Raw genomic sequence first — 12,960 nt, 5'->3', positions numbered from 1 at the left:
GTATCATATATCAAGATTTATGAATATAAATTATTATTATATATAAATGTAAATTATATATTATGAATATATATTTTTATAATATAAATATTAATATATTTTATATATTTTTTAAAATATATATAATATCATATGAAAAAAATTGTAGAAAGAAAAATACTGGAAAAATTGTTTGGAAATATTATTAAAAGAATTTCTGTAAAACTTCAGAGCGTCTAAATAATTGATAATAAAAAGTAAATAGTATGTCTTAGTTTAAAAAAAAAATTACTTAATTAATAATAAAAATAAATAATAATAAAAATGAAATCGTTTCATGCCAATGAAGATGGTTTATCTCAAATTTATATTATATTTAAGGGATAGAAGAAGATATTAAAAAATATCTATAATATTTCAAATTATTTAATCAAGTTACCGAAGTTGTTCGTTAATAAGTCTAACAGATAAGAGTGACAATTCTGTTCAGGCGTGACTGTGGCGACAGAGAAAACAGCTTGCCTGAGGTCATCGGGCAGCAAGTGCGAGCATCGTTGTTCCGGCGATCAAGATCCGGTATGCGGTACCGACGGTCGAACTTATCTCAACAAGTGCATGATCAGAGTTGAAATCTGTAGGGTGGGAATCGAGCTCTCGCACCTTGGACCATGCAACAATATTTCTGCTCACAGAGAAAACTGTCCGGTTTCGTGTGATTTTGCACCACTCGATGGTCCAGTATGCGGTAGCGACGGCAACGTTTACAAGTCGACTTGTCAAATGAAGTTACTAACTTGCGGGTATGAAAAGAAAAATAAAAAAAAGGATCTCCTCTTTTTTGTGTCGAAATTAGCCCATTGATCGAAATTCATTTTTACATTATTTTAAGAAGCATCATTTATGAAACTGATAAATATAATTTACTATCATTTGAAAATTTAATCATTTTATATTAACAATATCTCTTTAAAAATTCCTATACATAAAAGTATATTAAATTAATATATAATTATATTAATATTAATGTTATCATAAAGAAATACTAATTAATCTATTTTACATTATGGTATTTATTGTTTATAGAATTAATAACGGTAACTTGAACGACACTAACGTTATATGAGAGTATATATATATAATATATATATATATTATATATTATATATTATATATTATATATATTATATATTATATATATTATATATATTATATATATTATATATATATTATATATTATATATATTATATATATTATATATATTATATAATGTATATATATTTAATGATAAAATAAATTAAATGAATTAAATATATATATATATATATATATGTATATATTACATTAATATATGATTTATCAAAACAATAATTTAAAAAAAAAATCCAATAATTGAACGTCTCTCTCACATATAAATAATCACTTTAAAAAGATAAACTATTGTGCTTCTAGTAAATTTCATTTCAACGATAAAGGTCGAACATTTTTGACCCAAAAAAGGATATATATATATATATATATATATATATATATATACATATATATATTTATACATTATATGTGCTATTGCCTGAAGGAAGTACATTCCAAAGATAACGCTTTACGAAGTACCGGTATTAGTTTTCAAAGAGAAGGCAAAACCTAGAGAGACTTCGAATAGCTCGTTGCAATAAGAGATAGAGATAGAGATAGAGAGAGAGAGAGAGAGAGAGAGAGAGAGAGAGAGAGAGAGAGAGAGAGAGAAGAGTTATTCGACGGGTTAGCAACGAAGAGTCGCGCTAATCGAATCGGATTTTTATCTTTTCTTTTTTTCTTTCTTTTTTTTCTTCAATAGACAAGGAGTTGTGCGTACGAACAAGAAACACTGCCAGACCACAAGACATTGTCGTGAATCGTGTTGGCGTGGTGCTAAGCCAGCTTGTGGTAGCGATGGTATCCTCTATGCGAACACCTGCAAAATGCGAGCTAAGAATTGCGGGTAAGAACGAAAACCCTAGTTTCCACTAGGATTACATTATTACCGTATATTACATACTTACCTACCTAGTTTGCATATAATATATATATATATATATATATAATATATATATATAATTATATATATAATTATATATATATTAATATATATATAATATTGTAATTTATATTTCACCAGAAGTAAAACGTAAAGTAAAGGAAAGTAAAGGAAAGTCTCGTGAGGTCCTTCGGACTACCTTACTTCTCTTCCTTGTTTTCCTTCCTTACTCCTCTTCATCTTTGCTCTTCTTCTTCCTTTTCCCTCAGTTAGCAAACGTGCCTCGTTATTAACGAGCCACTTCGTGTACCTACTTCGTTAACGTGGTAAGCACATACATATGTTTCTTCCGAACGTTCGTTAGTCATTTTATATACATTTCTCATAAAGTTTCGTTGGTTTTTAGAACGAAGAGATGTAATGTTATAAAATATCCTTCAGAAAATATCCTTCAAAAAATGTTCGTACGATACATTTTTTAGTAACTTTATCATGAATTATATATATACATATATAATGTATTTATAAAAATATATATATAATATTATTGATTGATCGTTATTTAAATTATTAAATGATCTCACGTATTCACAAAAAATGCTATATTTTTCTAATGTTTCATTACGATATATGAGTTCATTTGTTAAATTGATTAACTCCATAAAACAGAAAATAGAGAAATGTGGTGAAATAGTAATATAAATTGCTTTTTAAAATTTCCTTTAAAATATAAATTCAAATAAACATTGTAGAATGTATAAAGGACTTTGTTGCTGTATTTGAATTGCATTATTACGACGATTTACCTTATACTATAGAATTAATCAGATTGACTTTTAATATAAATTATTTTTTATTCGATGGTCAAACAAATTTTATCATTTAATAGTATTAAATAACGGATATTAGAGAATATAAAAAGAATAAATATAAAAATTGTGAACTCCATTAAATGCTTTGACATTAAAATTTAAAAAAATTCAGAAAGTGGATTTAATCGATTTGACTTGTAAACGGTTCATATTACGACTTTTAAACTTTTAATGAATAATTTATTTATTTTCTTTTTTCTTCTTTTTTAAATTTTAATATAATTAGCATAATTTTTTTTTGAAAATTTATTTAAAATTTGCAAATTAAATTTATTGTAATATAGTACATTATACTAAAAATATAATACATTAAATTTATTGATATATTTAAATCTGCAACTATATGTTCTTAATATTATCTTGAACTAAACATTTGATAGAATTTAAATAAATAATGATGGACATTAATTAATATTTAAAGTAGTCGAAAATGTCTTATATGTATTCATTTACATTTGATAAATCGTTCGAAATATCTTTTCAGAAAGCACGTGTTCGAGGTGCCAATGTCATTCTGTGTTTCGCGAGAACGGACATCCGGAAGTCAGTCGAACGCGTGTCCGCTCGACTGTAGGCACGAGCCGGAAGTACCGATCTGTGGATCGGATGGAAATATCTATAGGAACGAGTGTGAAATGCAGATGCTCAACTGCGGGTGAGTGAATTGTTTTTAATATTGAACATGAAAAAAGGAAAGTTTTATGAATAATAGAAAAAAATTAAAAAAGTGATTAAGACAATTCGCATGTAATATATATATTTTCTTGTTTCCTAATTATTTAAAAGGTTTCAGGGTTTAATCGTTTAAGAATTTTTAGTCATTAGGTATTTAACATATTTAATTAAATTTATATATTTAATATATAATTAAATATATAAATAACATTAATTTTTATTCTATGATTTAAACATACTATTTTGTTATTATTATTATTATTTAAATATATTTTTATATTATTTCATTTAGTATTTTAGAAAACTATTTAATTTTCTCTATTTTGTTTGAATATTTTTTAAGCTTGAGAGACATTAAGTATTAATCGTGTCATTCAATGAGTGACATTTTATCAAGAGGTCTTTGAAAGAAATTGATTCATTAGAACGTGAGCATAATTTAATTATCTTTTTTGCTAATTAAATAGTTATGCATCCATCGAACTTTTCTTTTTCTTTAGAATGTTTTTCCCAAATATTATTTCTTATACTATATAATTTAGTTTCTAAACTATTCCAGAAGATATAGTTAAACTTATTAAATTATTTGTTAGAGATTTATGTAGGTTCAGGTTCACTTGTTCTTTCATTTCTAAGAATTTCGATAAATATGGAATAAACGCAAATATAAAATAATCTCTATTAGTAATCTTTTTATGTATATTTTGAATTAAAACATTGGAAATATCGGATTGATCAATGAGCATAAATATCGGTTTAAATAATCAATTAACCAGCACTTATAAATATACCAATCTAATAAATATAACATCTTTTAATTAGAATTCTTAGTAGTTGCATTTATTCTTAATTTTATAGGTATTAAGCTTATTCATAAATAAGTGTTATTTTATTGTAATAAAATTTTTACTTATCATTTCTATTTAATTGATCGATAGTTTTATTAATTAATTCTAAGTACTTTGTAAAATAAATGATAAGTATATATGATTATTTTGATGGGTAAAAAGAATTAAGTTTCAGGATTACGTCACTTATATTACGTATTGATATTTTATTATAATTTCTGACCACTTATTTAAAATATCGACGTAATGTTGAAAATATTTTAAAATATTGGTCTAATAAATAACAGTATCTACTTATAATGCCAATTACTTATGAATTAACCATTTATAGAGATGTACTATAGAGAATAATTATAGGAAATATTTCTATTCTCTATAATCACTGTAGTACTAATGTGGATTTTGAATCAATAAAGATAATAGCATTTTTATCTATAAAATTCTCAGAAGAATCAGAACTTCAAGAATCAGAATTTCAAATGACTTGCATGAGTAAATTAAGAAAGCTTCTGGAAGTTTCAACATTACTTTCTTAATTTTAAAAATAATTAGACAGCCTTTTTTATTGATAATAACGCAGCCATTTGTTTAAATTTAAAAATACTTCTTATAGATTTAAGTTTGAAGAACATTTCTTAAGAAAATTCGAGAAAATTCGATTATTTAAGATAGATTATTCGTAATAAGATGAAACATACGACAAATTCGACACATATACACACGCAATGTAGAACATAAACTCGCAAGCGCGCACGCCCGTGCGCAGATTACAGAATCAGATGAATATTTATGAAACATTTTATCGAAGAGATGTTAAATACGTACCTACAGTTCAGTGTACAATAACTGTTCGAAACGAACCTTCTTCCGCTTGGACAGACACTCTAAACCGTTTTGACGTCGAACGTTAACGCTTTGATGAAACGTATGGGTATATACACCGGTTGAACTCTTTGCTAACACATTACGATGATGCTGGTTGAAGGTCAAACGTGTCCACTCAACTTGAAGATGAACCATGTTCGAACGTTCGACGTTGAACCAACGAAATAAAATATTTCAAGTAACGTCCTGTTTACTTTGATCTTCTCTTCATCCAACGTCGAAACTAGACGTATCTCTGACAGCAAATTTATAGAATATATTAATTTTTATGTATGATAATAATTCAGATGAAGAACATTTGTTTCAATAAAAAAAAAAATGTCACATAGGTGAATAATATTAAACGATTCAACAAAATTATATAATTAATTAAAAAGAATACAAAGTAAGTTAGGAAAATGAAAATCATGTTAAATCGATTGAATTTAGTTCAATAGATAAACTACTGTAGAAGGAAGTTGAACGAAAGTCGTTCTTATAATTAAAAAGAAACAAAAAAGAAGACAACATTTCCTTATCGAGAAATTATATGAGATATTAAAAAAAAAAAAAAAGAAAAAAGGATACAAAAAATATAACAAAAAAATTACAAAATCATATAATTAAAAGGAATACGAAGTAAGTTAAGAAAAAAAAGAGTTTATGTTAAATCGGTTGAACGGTTCAACAGGCAAGCTAGAAGAAAGGTGACCATAGTGGACTTCGAGAAGTGTCGGTCACGTTTAACGAAGTGCATGAAGCAACAGCAACGTTGTGGAAACGAAGTAGATCCGGTCTGTGGAAGCGATGCTAATACATATCCAAATCAATGTCACCTGAACGTAGCGATCTGTTTGTGAGTAGTATAAAATAAAAATAAAATATTTTCTAATAGTAAAAATTCGCGTTTGATTTGATCTGCGTCTACCGAAAAAAGTTTATTGAACCAAAAAATAAGAAAAAAGAAAAGAAAACGAGCGAGTACGAATTAATCTTGATGTTTGATGGTAATCCTTTTTCAGAAAGGGTATCCAATTGGCTCACGTTGGCGAATGTACGACCTTGAAGGAAATCGAAGAGTGTCCTGAAGATTGCAACGAAGTGCCAGAGGAACCAGTTTGTGGAAGCGACGGGAACGTTTATCGGTGATTAAAAATTATATTTTTTTTAAATGGACTCTCGTTAAGAATCTCATTTGATAAGATTAAGACGGTTCCTAATTTTGATTTCTATTTATAGAAAGAAAAAAATAATAAAAGATAAAAACAATAAACGTTTCACTTATATCTATTATACATATATCTATATATTTATTATATAGATATCTATATACTTATTTACTATTTATATATATATACTTATAGTATATCTATATACTTATTTACTATTTATATATATATATATATATATATATATATATATGTATATTGAAAAAAGTATGCTTTATAATACAATATAAGTATACATTAGTATATATAATTGTAATATATTTATATTAATATATACTACTATATTATTCTATACCAATTTATTAATTTATATATTAGAAACTTTATACTAATACTAATTAATATATTAGAGTAATATAAATATTAATTTATAATCTATATTATTATTAATCTATTTTAATATATTTCTATAAATTATTTATATATATTAATTTATAAATTATCTTATAAATACTTAGTCACTTAGAAAATAATGATTTTATTAAATTGATTAAAACGATTGTAGAATATTTACAAATCGAGCGAAAATTTTTGAAGAAGTAATTTAAAATTTGTAACATTGAATTAGAACAATTGATTTTTTTTTGTTCAAAGCTCGCTTTGCCACCTACGCCACGAGACATGCGGTCAGAGGGTAGTACAAGTTCCCGCTCAGCACTGTCGTACTACAGCGCTTTGTAATCAAATCTGTAGTGGAGAACGTCAATTCGTTTGCGGTTCCGACAACAAGCTTTATCGTAACGAGTGTGAAATGAAGAGAGACAATTGCGGGTAAGCTAAGACTTTAACGTAGTTACCCCTGACAATATCGTTATTATTTCAAATATATATCATAATAATCTTTATTTGTTATTATATTTATTAGTTTCATTAATTTTTTAAAGCTATAATTATGAATTAATATCAACTATACGTTATACTAATAATTTATTTTTGTAACAGTTTCTTTATTAATTTTTAAGAATAAATATTAACTAAATATTATAATAATCTGTTATAACGATTTATAAAAGTTTCTCTATTCATTTTCAGAACGATCATTAGGTGTTATATGCTTCTAAAGAAATATGAATTTTAATTAATATATTTTATGTAACTAATATATTTGAAATATTACATATCATTTTAGGAAACACGTGTACGTGGTACCAATGAAAAGGTGCGTTCAAGGTTTCTTGTTCCGTGGCTGTCAAAAAATTTGTCCACCATATTACGATCCAGTTTGTGGCACCGACGGAATGACCTATAGCAACGAATGCTTCTTGGAAATAGAAAATTGTCGTAGTAGAAGCCTTGTCTCTAAAAAATATCATGGTGTATGTGGTCAACCAACGGAAGAACCGAAAAATTATTTGTATTAATTCGACGTTCGATCGATGTTAGATCAATCGATAGGTTGATTGAGGAAATCGATTTGAAAAAAAAATAATAATAAAAAAAATTATAATAATAATAATAATAATAATAAAAATACGTACCGGGCTACATCGAAGAGCGATCGATCGGCGATATGATACTAAAAGAAAATCGTCCTTGAAAATTTTACGAAACGATTTGTTTCGTCGATCGATCTTAGATACATGCAAATGATCGCGCCTTGTTTTTCGAAAAATATGACTTTAAGTGATTCGACGATGTGTACAACGCGTACATTAATCTGTAAGAAAATTTTAAGGCGCACAGTGTCGTATTTATAACGGAAATCTAAAGAAAAAAATAATCTCATGAGCGACAAAATCAATCGATTAATTATTATTCCATGTCGTTTGATCAATTTCAAAGAGAAAATCTTCATTGATTAATATTTTAAGCGAGCTTGCCAAGAAAAACTGGTAAATTTCATAATATTGAAAATCTTGCCAAATTAATAGAGATACATATTATCGTTGAAAGCCGTTAAAAAATCGACTTTTAATAGGATCACTATACTATACTTGATCGCTTTGTCGATCTTTTGCGAATATTCACATTCGTGAATCATCGTATGATGTTGTACTTTCAATGTAAAATATTTTTAAAAATTAACCCTCAAATGCGTATATATGTATATATGTATACGTGACAATACGTACGTTTCAATATATTATAATCTATTTAACACAAAAACTTAGATTTCTACTAAATTCAAATTTTTTCGAGAAATTATGATAATATATCTAATTATTTTCTATTTAAATATTATATAAAAAATATTTTATATATATATACATATATATATATATATATTTACCTATATAAAAATAAAAAGGTATGTACATAATATATATATATATATTATGTAAAAATTTCGAAAAAAAATAATCATGCATTAAAGGGTTAAAAAAAGATTTCTCTTTTTTTCGTAAAAAGTCGTCGTTATGTTTACCCAATTTAAAAATTAAAGTAATTAAATAAAACATTAATATATCAAATTATTCATAATCTTCGACGATTCACGAACGCGATCAAAGATCGAAAAATATATTTCGTCATTCTCTTTCTCCTACTCCTTATCCCTCGTATTTATTTCAAGTATCATGCTTCAGCGTTATTCCGATCTCTCGCGACGAACAATTACGACGTGCCAAAATTGTCGAAAGATCGTGCGAGTAAGGATCAAGAATCGCGTATAAACACGTAGGCTTCTAAAATGATTTCGCATACGCGAAGAAAATAGAATCATTATTTTATTTATGTTAGATTCCTAGCGTTCTTTTAATTATAGAAAATCATTATTATTTATTTTACCGAAAGATATTTCTTTCTGTCTCTTTATAAGTTTTTTTTATACACGATTTTTCACCTATGTATGTACACATATACACATGCATATACTTATATACATACATACACACGTATATACTTATATACATACATATACACGTATATAAATACATACAGCTATGATACTCGTTCTAAGCGATCTATTTCTTCTTTTAATCGATGTAATAACGTAGACAGTAAAATACGTTTTTCAAACTAAGGAAGAAATGAAACTTTCCAGTCTAACATAACCTTCCGATGAAAATGCAATGTGTGTTCATATTATAATTAATATTACGTATTATTATTAATCAATATCGTGTCTTTAATTTATTTTATCGAACACGAGAATCCTTTTTTTGTATCGAAACTAACATTGTGTACACGCTTATCAATAATAAACCATATACGTATATTTTAAGATATGAAAGCATTTCCATAAACAAGTTTATACTCCTCTCGGAAGTTTTACATTTCTAAATAGTTATTTTCTCTTTTATTAAACATTAACATTTATATTATATTCTTAGAATACTTGGAGATATTAAAAAATTTATGTTGGAAGAATATTAACAATAATATTTACGAAAGTATTTGGAACACGTACTTACATTTGAACTGAGAAAATTTGATATTTGATTTCGAAGGAATTCGTTTAAACGACATTATCGACTAAGAAATGGCAAGATAAAAGTATGAGTAAAACGTTTAACGAATAACATTAAATTCGACTTTAATTTTCTATTAGAACGAAATAAATACGACGTCTGATATATCTTCTACAAAATTACTATATAAAATATGATATTAATTTTATCTTAAGAAAAAAAGTAAGAAAAAATCGATAAACCAAATTGTTGCAAGTCGTTCAAACAGATTACGTTCACTAACGTGAATACTATGTTTGATTTTGTAACATCAGACGGCGCCACGTATGCTGGCTAGTAGGAACGTATACAGATGGCGCTTCGGTGTACCGCTATTGACAGGTGCCGAAAAAACATGGCGCTCAGTGTTTATGACAACTGATTGCTGCCGATGGAAATCATACGCGACCGTCACATATTCCTAGTTACATTTTACGCGGTTCTCTCGACAAATTGTTACGTAGATTATTAATTATTCATGAGAATAATAGATCCGTTAACGAGATTGCTTCAAAGGTGCCGAAAGAAAATCTCTTACGATAACGCGTGGCCCTCTTGAAAACGAGGAGATCAGAGGCTGAGGATATCATCGACAAATCAAAAGGAAGAGAGAAAAATAAGAACGTTTTGGAGAGCTGTTAAATCAACACCTTGCATCGAGATCAACGACAGAGTTATCGTAAGTAATAAATATAAACAATGTTTTTTTTATTGTTTCATTAAAATTTGCCGAGTCCATTGTCGATAAAGTGTCGTCGATGAACATTGCTTATATAAAAGGAGGGGGTTTAGTATCAGCATAGCAAGAACGGCGGGAGAGGCCATCTTTAAGTGTCCCCGTCGTAAGAACGAAGCTCGTGCCGGTGAAAGAGGAGAATGGAGAGAGAGAGAAAGAGAGGGAGAGAGAGAGAGAGAAAGAAAGAAAGAAAGAGAGAGAGATAGAGGGAGAGAGAAAGATAGAGACAGAAAGAGGGAGAAAGAGAAAAAGAGACAAACAGAAAGAGAGAGAAGTAAGAGATTACGCGAATCGTATTACATAAAACGTCGTTGCTTTGGCCTTCTCGTTCGACGCTCGGCCAACGAACGTTTATCGTCGAGGACGAATTTCTCTTTCTCACTCTCTGTTTCTGTTTCTGTTTCTGTTTCTGTCTCTCTCTCTTTCTCTCTCTCTCTCTCTCCCTCTCCCTCTTCCTCTCTCTCTTTCTTTCTCTCTCTATCTCTCTTGCGTTCTTATCTCCCTGTGTGATTTTCGATATACTTACGTACCTGGAAACGAACGAACTTGTGCGCCAGTTTCGTGTTATCCTGTTTTTCACGTATGTACATCTATGTATGTATATATGTATGTAATATGTATATGTGTGTTAGTAGGTAGTATCTTCTTTTATATCTCATATAACAATATGTACGAAATTTGTCTTAATTATTTTTGTCTAAATGTATATATAATTTATATTATTACTTTTATTATGAGGTAATGTACTTTCCGAGATCGATTAACGGTTAATAAAGATGATCGAAAAATAAATGGTTTATTATTCGTAAATAAAAACTGGAACAATTTTATTCAATAAAATAGGACGTATAATAATTCCGAAAGGAACCAATGACCTTTATATTATTTATGTTATTCCTGGAGTCGATGGTTTACGTACGTATATAATATTAAAGTTCTCTCTTCCAAGGAAATATATATATATGTATAGATGTAAATATTATATATATGTATATATGTATATATTGTATATATGTATATATGTATATTATGTATATATATATATATATATATATATACACATGTATATTGCTTTTCTCGCCTCGCAACAAGATTTAAATTTATTCCTCGAGAAATCGATACTTTCTACGGCTGCATTGCGCGATTCTTTGCTTATCGAGCATGCCCGATGGCGCGCATTTTGAATTTATAGAAAGTCGATTAATTTTTTCTAATTTATTACTTGTCACTTATGATACGATGACATAAGATTTTTCTGTTTTTCTTTTCTTTTTTCAATGATAATGAACAAATTACAGAAAAAACACGTTATACGTTTTTTATTCTTTAAGAGGTTATATATACTTAGATGATATAAAGAAAAGGCAAGTTTAATGACTTTTTTTTTTTTACGAAATTTAAAAGATCGGTTTTTTGGAATTATCGATGTAGAATAGGGCAGAGTTGTTTTATAGTTGTATAGCGTATGCGATGTGAATATTTCCTCGGGGTATTATCAAAAATCGAAAAAAATTAAAAAGCCCTTAAACTATATTAAAAAGAACCAATCCTTCAGGAAGCCAACTTCTAATTTATTTTCATTTAATAAAAAAATATGAGCGATTGAATTTACTACGTGATTTTCGTTTTTAATGATTAACAAAAGAACTATGGGCCTTAAGAAAAATTTCTGTATGACAAAGATTACTAGATAATGATATGAAAAATGATCATGCCAAATTTCACTCATGTCGGTTTAGTAGTTTACAAAATATTGTCGGCAAAATATGAAAAACATAGTTTCTAAAGAGTACCGATTGAAGATTAAGATACTTATCTGTAAAGTCAAACTTGTCAAGGTTGATTTCAAACAACTGTAACTTCGTTAATTTTTTATATTTTCTGATAAAATTTTTAGAAAAAAAAATTCTTTAAAAAATAATATCAATGAATAAAAATTGCTTTGAAAAATCGAGTTTTTTTTTTAACTTTTTAGATGTAATAACTTAAGGAACAATTGTTATAAATTCGAATGATAAGTGATTGAATTGATGAAAACGTGGGAGTTGAGGATAACAGAAGTAGCTCAAATTCTTCGTACGATCAATTTAATTTACAACGCATACCGAAGTATGTTGCCAAGGAGTTATGAGTCACAAAGGCTTCTCATCTTTTGTTTATTGGTCACGCATTGACGGATTATTTGTTGAGGAGACACTTTTTTTAGATCATGAATATAGAAGGTCGTATAAGGAACGTGTAGAGTGAGAGAGAGAGAGAGAGAGAGAAATCATGGTTCATGTTTGATCGTTTTATCTTTGCTTTTTCACGCCTGCTTGGTCGCTTTCTTAAAATTTGCTTTAGTAGATAATCGTGA

At 27.6% G+C, this 12,960-nt stretch overlaps 2 protein-coding genes across 6 annotated transcripts in view; both read left to right on the top strand.

The window, feature by feature from the left end:
* LOC118445750 (serine protease inhibitor dipetalogastin) overlaps positions 1-7,992 on the top strand; it is a 47,151-nt gene extending 39,159 nt beyond the window's left edge. For both annotated transcript variants that reach the window (XM_035875557.2, XM_085656837.1), the window contains 7 exons: positions 470-779; positions 1,812-1,955; positions 3,348-3,518; positions 5,942-6,106; positions 6,273-6,395; positions 7,074-7,250; positions 7,609-7,992. In XM_035875557.2, the coding sequence (XP_035731450.1) occupies positions 470-779; positions 1,812-1,955; positions 3,348-3,518; positions 5,942-6,106; positions 6,273-6,395; positions 7,074-7,250; positions 7,609-7,840 (1,322 nt within the window). In that variant the 3' untranslated portion in view covers positions 7,841-7,992. The remainder of the gene's footprint in view (positions 1-469; positions 780-1,811; positions 1,956-3,347; positions 3,519-5,941; positions 6,107-6,272; positions 6,396-7,073; positions 7,251-7,608) is intronic.
* Positions 7,993-10,029: 2,037 nt separating this feature from the next.
* Positions 10,030-12,960, top strand: part of Fak (protein tyrosine kinase 2 Fak) — a 79,448-nt gene continuing 76,517 nt past the window's right edge. For 2 of the 4 annotated variants that reach the window (XM_085656821.1, XM_085656818.1), the window contains exon 1: positions 10,032-10,547. The gene's annotated coding sequence lies outside the window, so the exon portion shown is untranslated. Of the gene's footprint in view, positions 10,548-10,567; positions 11,185-12,960 lie in introns of those variants that run through there. The other 2 variants (XM_035875554.2, XM_085656816.1) reach the window with 2 other exon arrangements.

The sequence above is a fragment of the Vespa mandarinia genome, chromosome 1 (assembly GCF_050613455.1).
Source record: "Vespa mandarinia isolate Hongniang chromosome 1, ASM5061345v1, whole genome shotgun sequence".
Classification (NCBI taxonomy): domain Eukaryota; kingdom Metazoa; phylum Arthropoda; class Insecta; order Hymenoptera; family Vespidae; genus Vespa; species Vespa mandarinia.
This window is presented reverse-complemented; position numbering and strand designations above follow the sequence as displayed.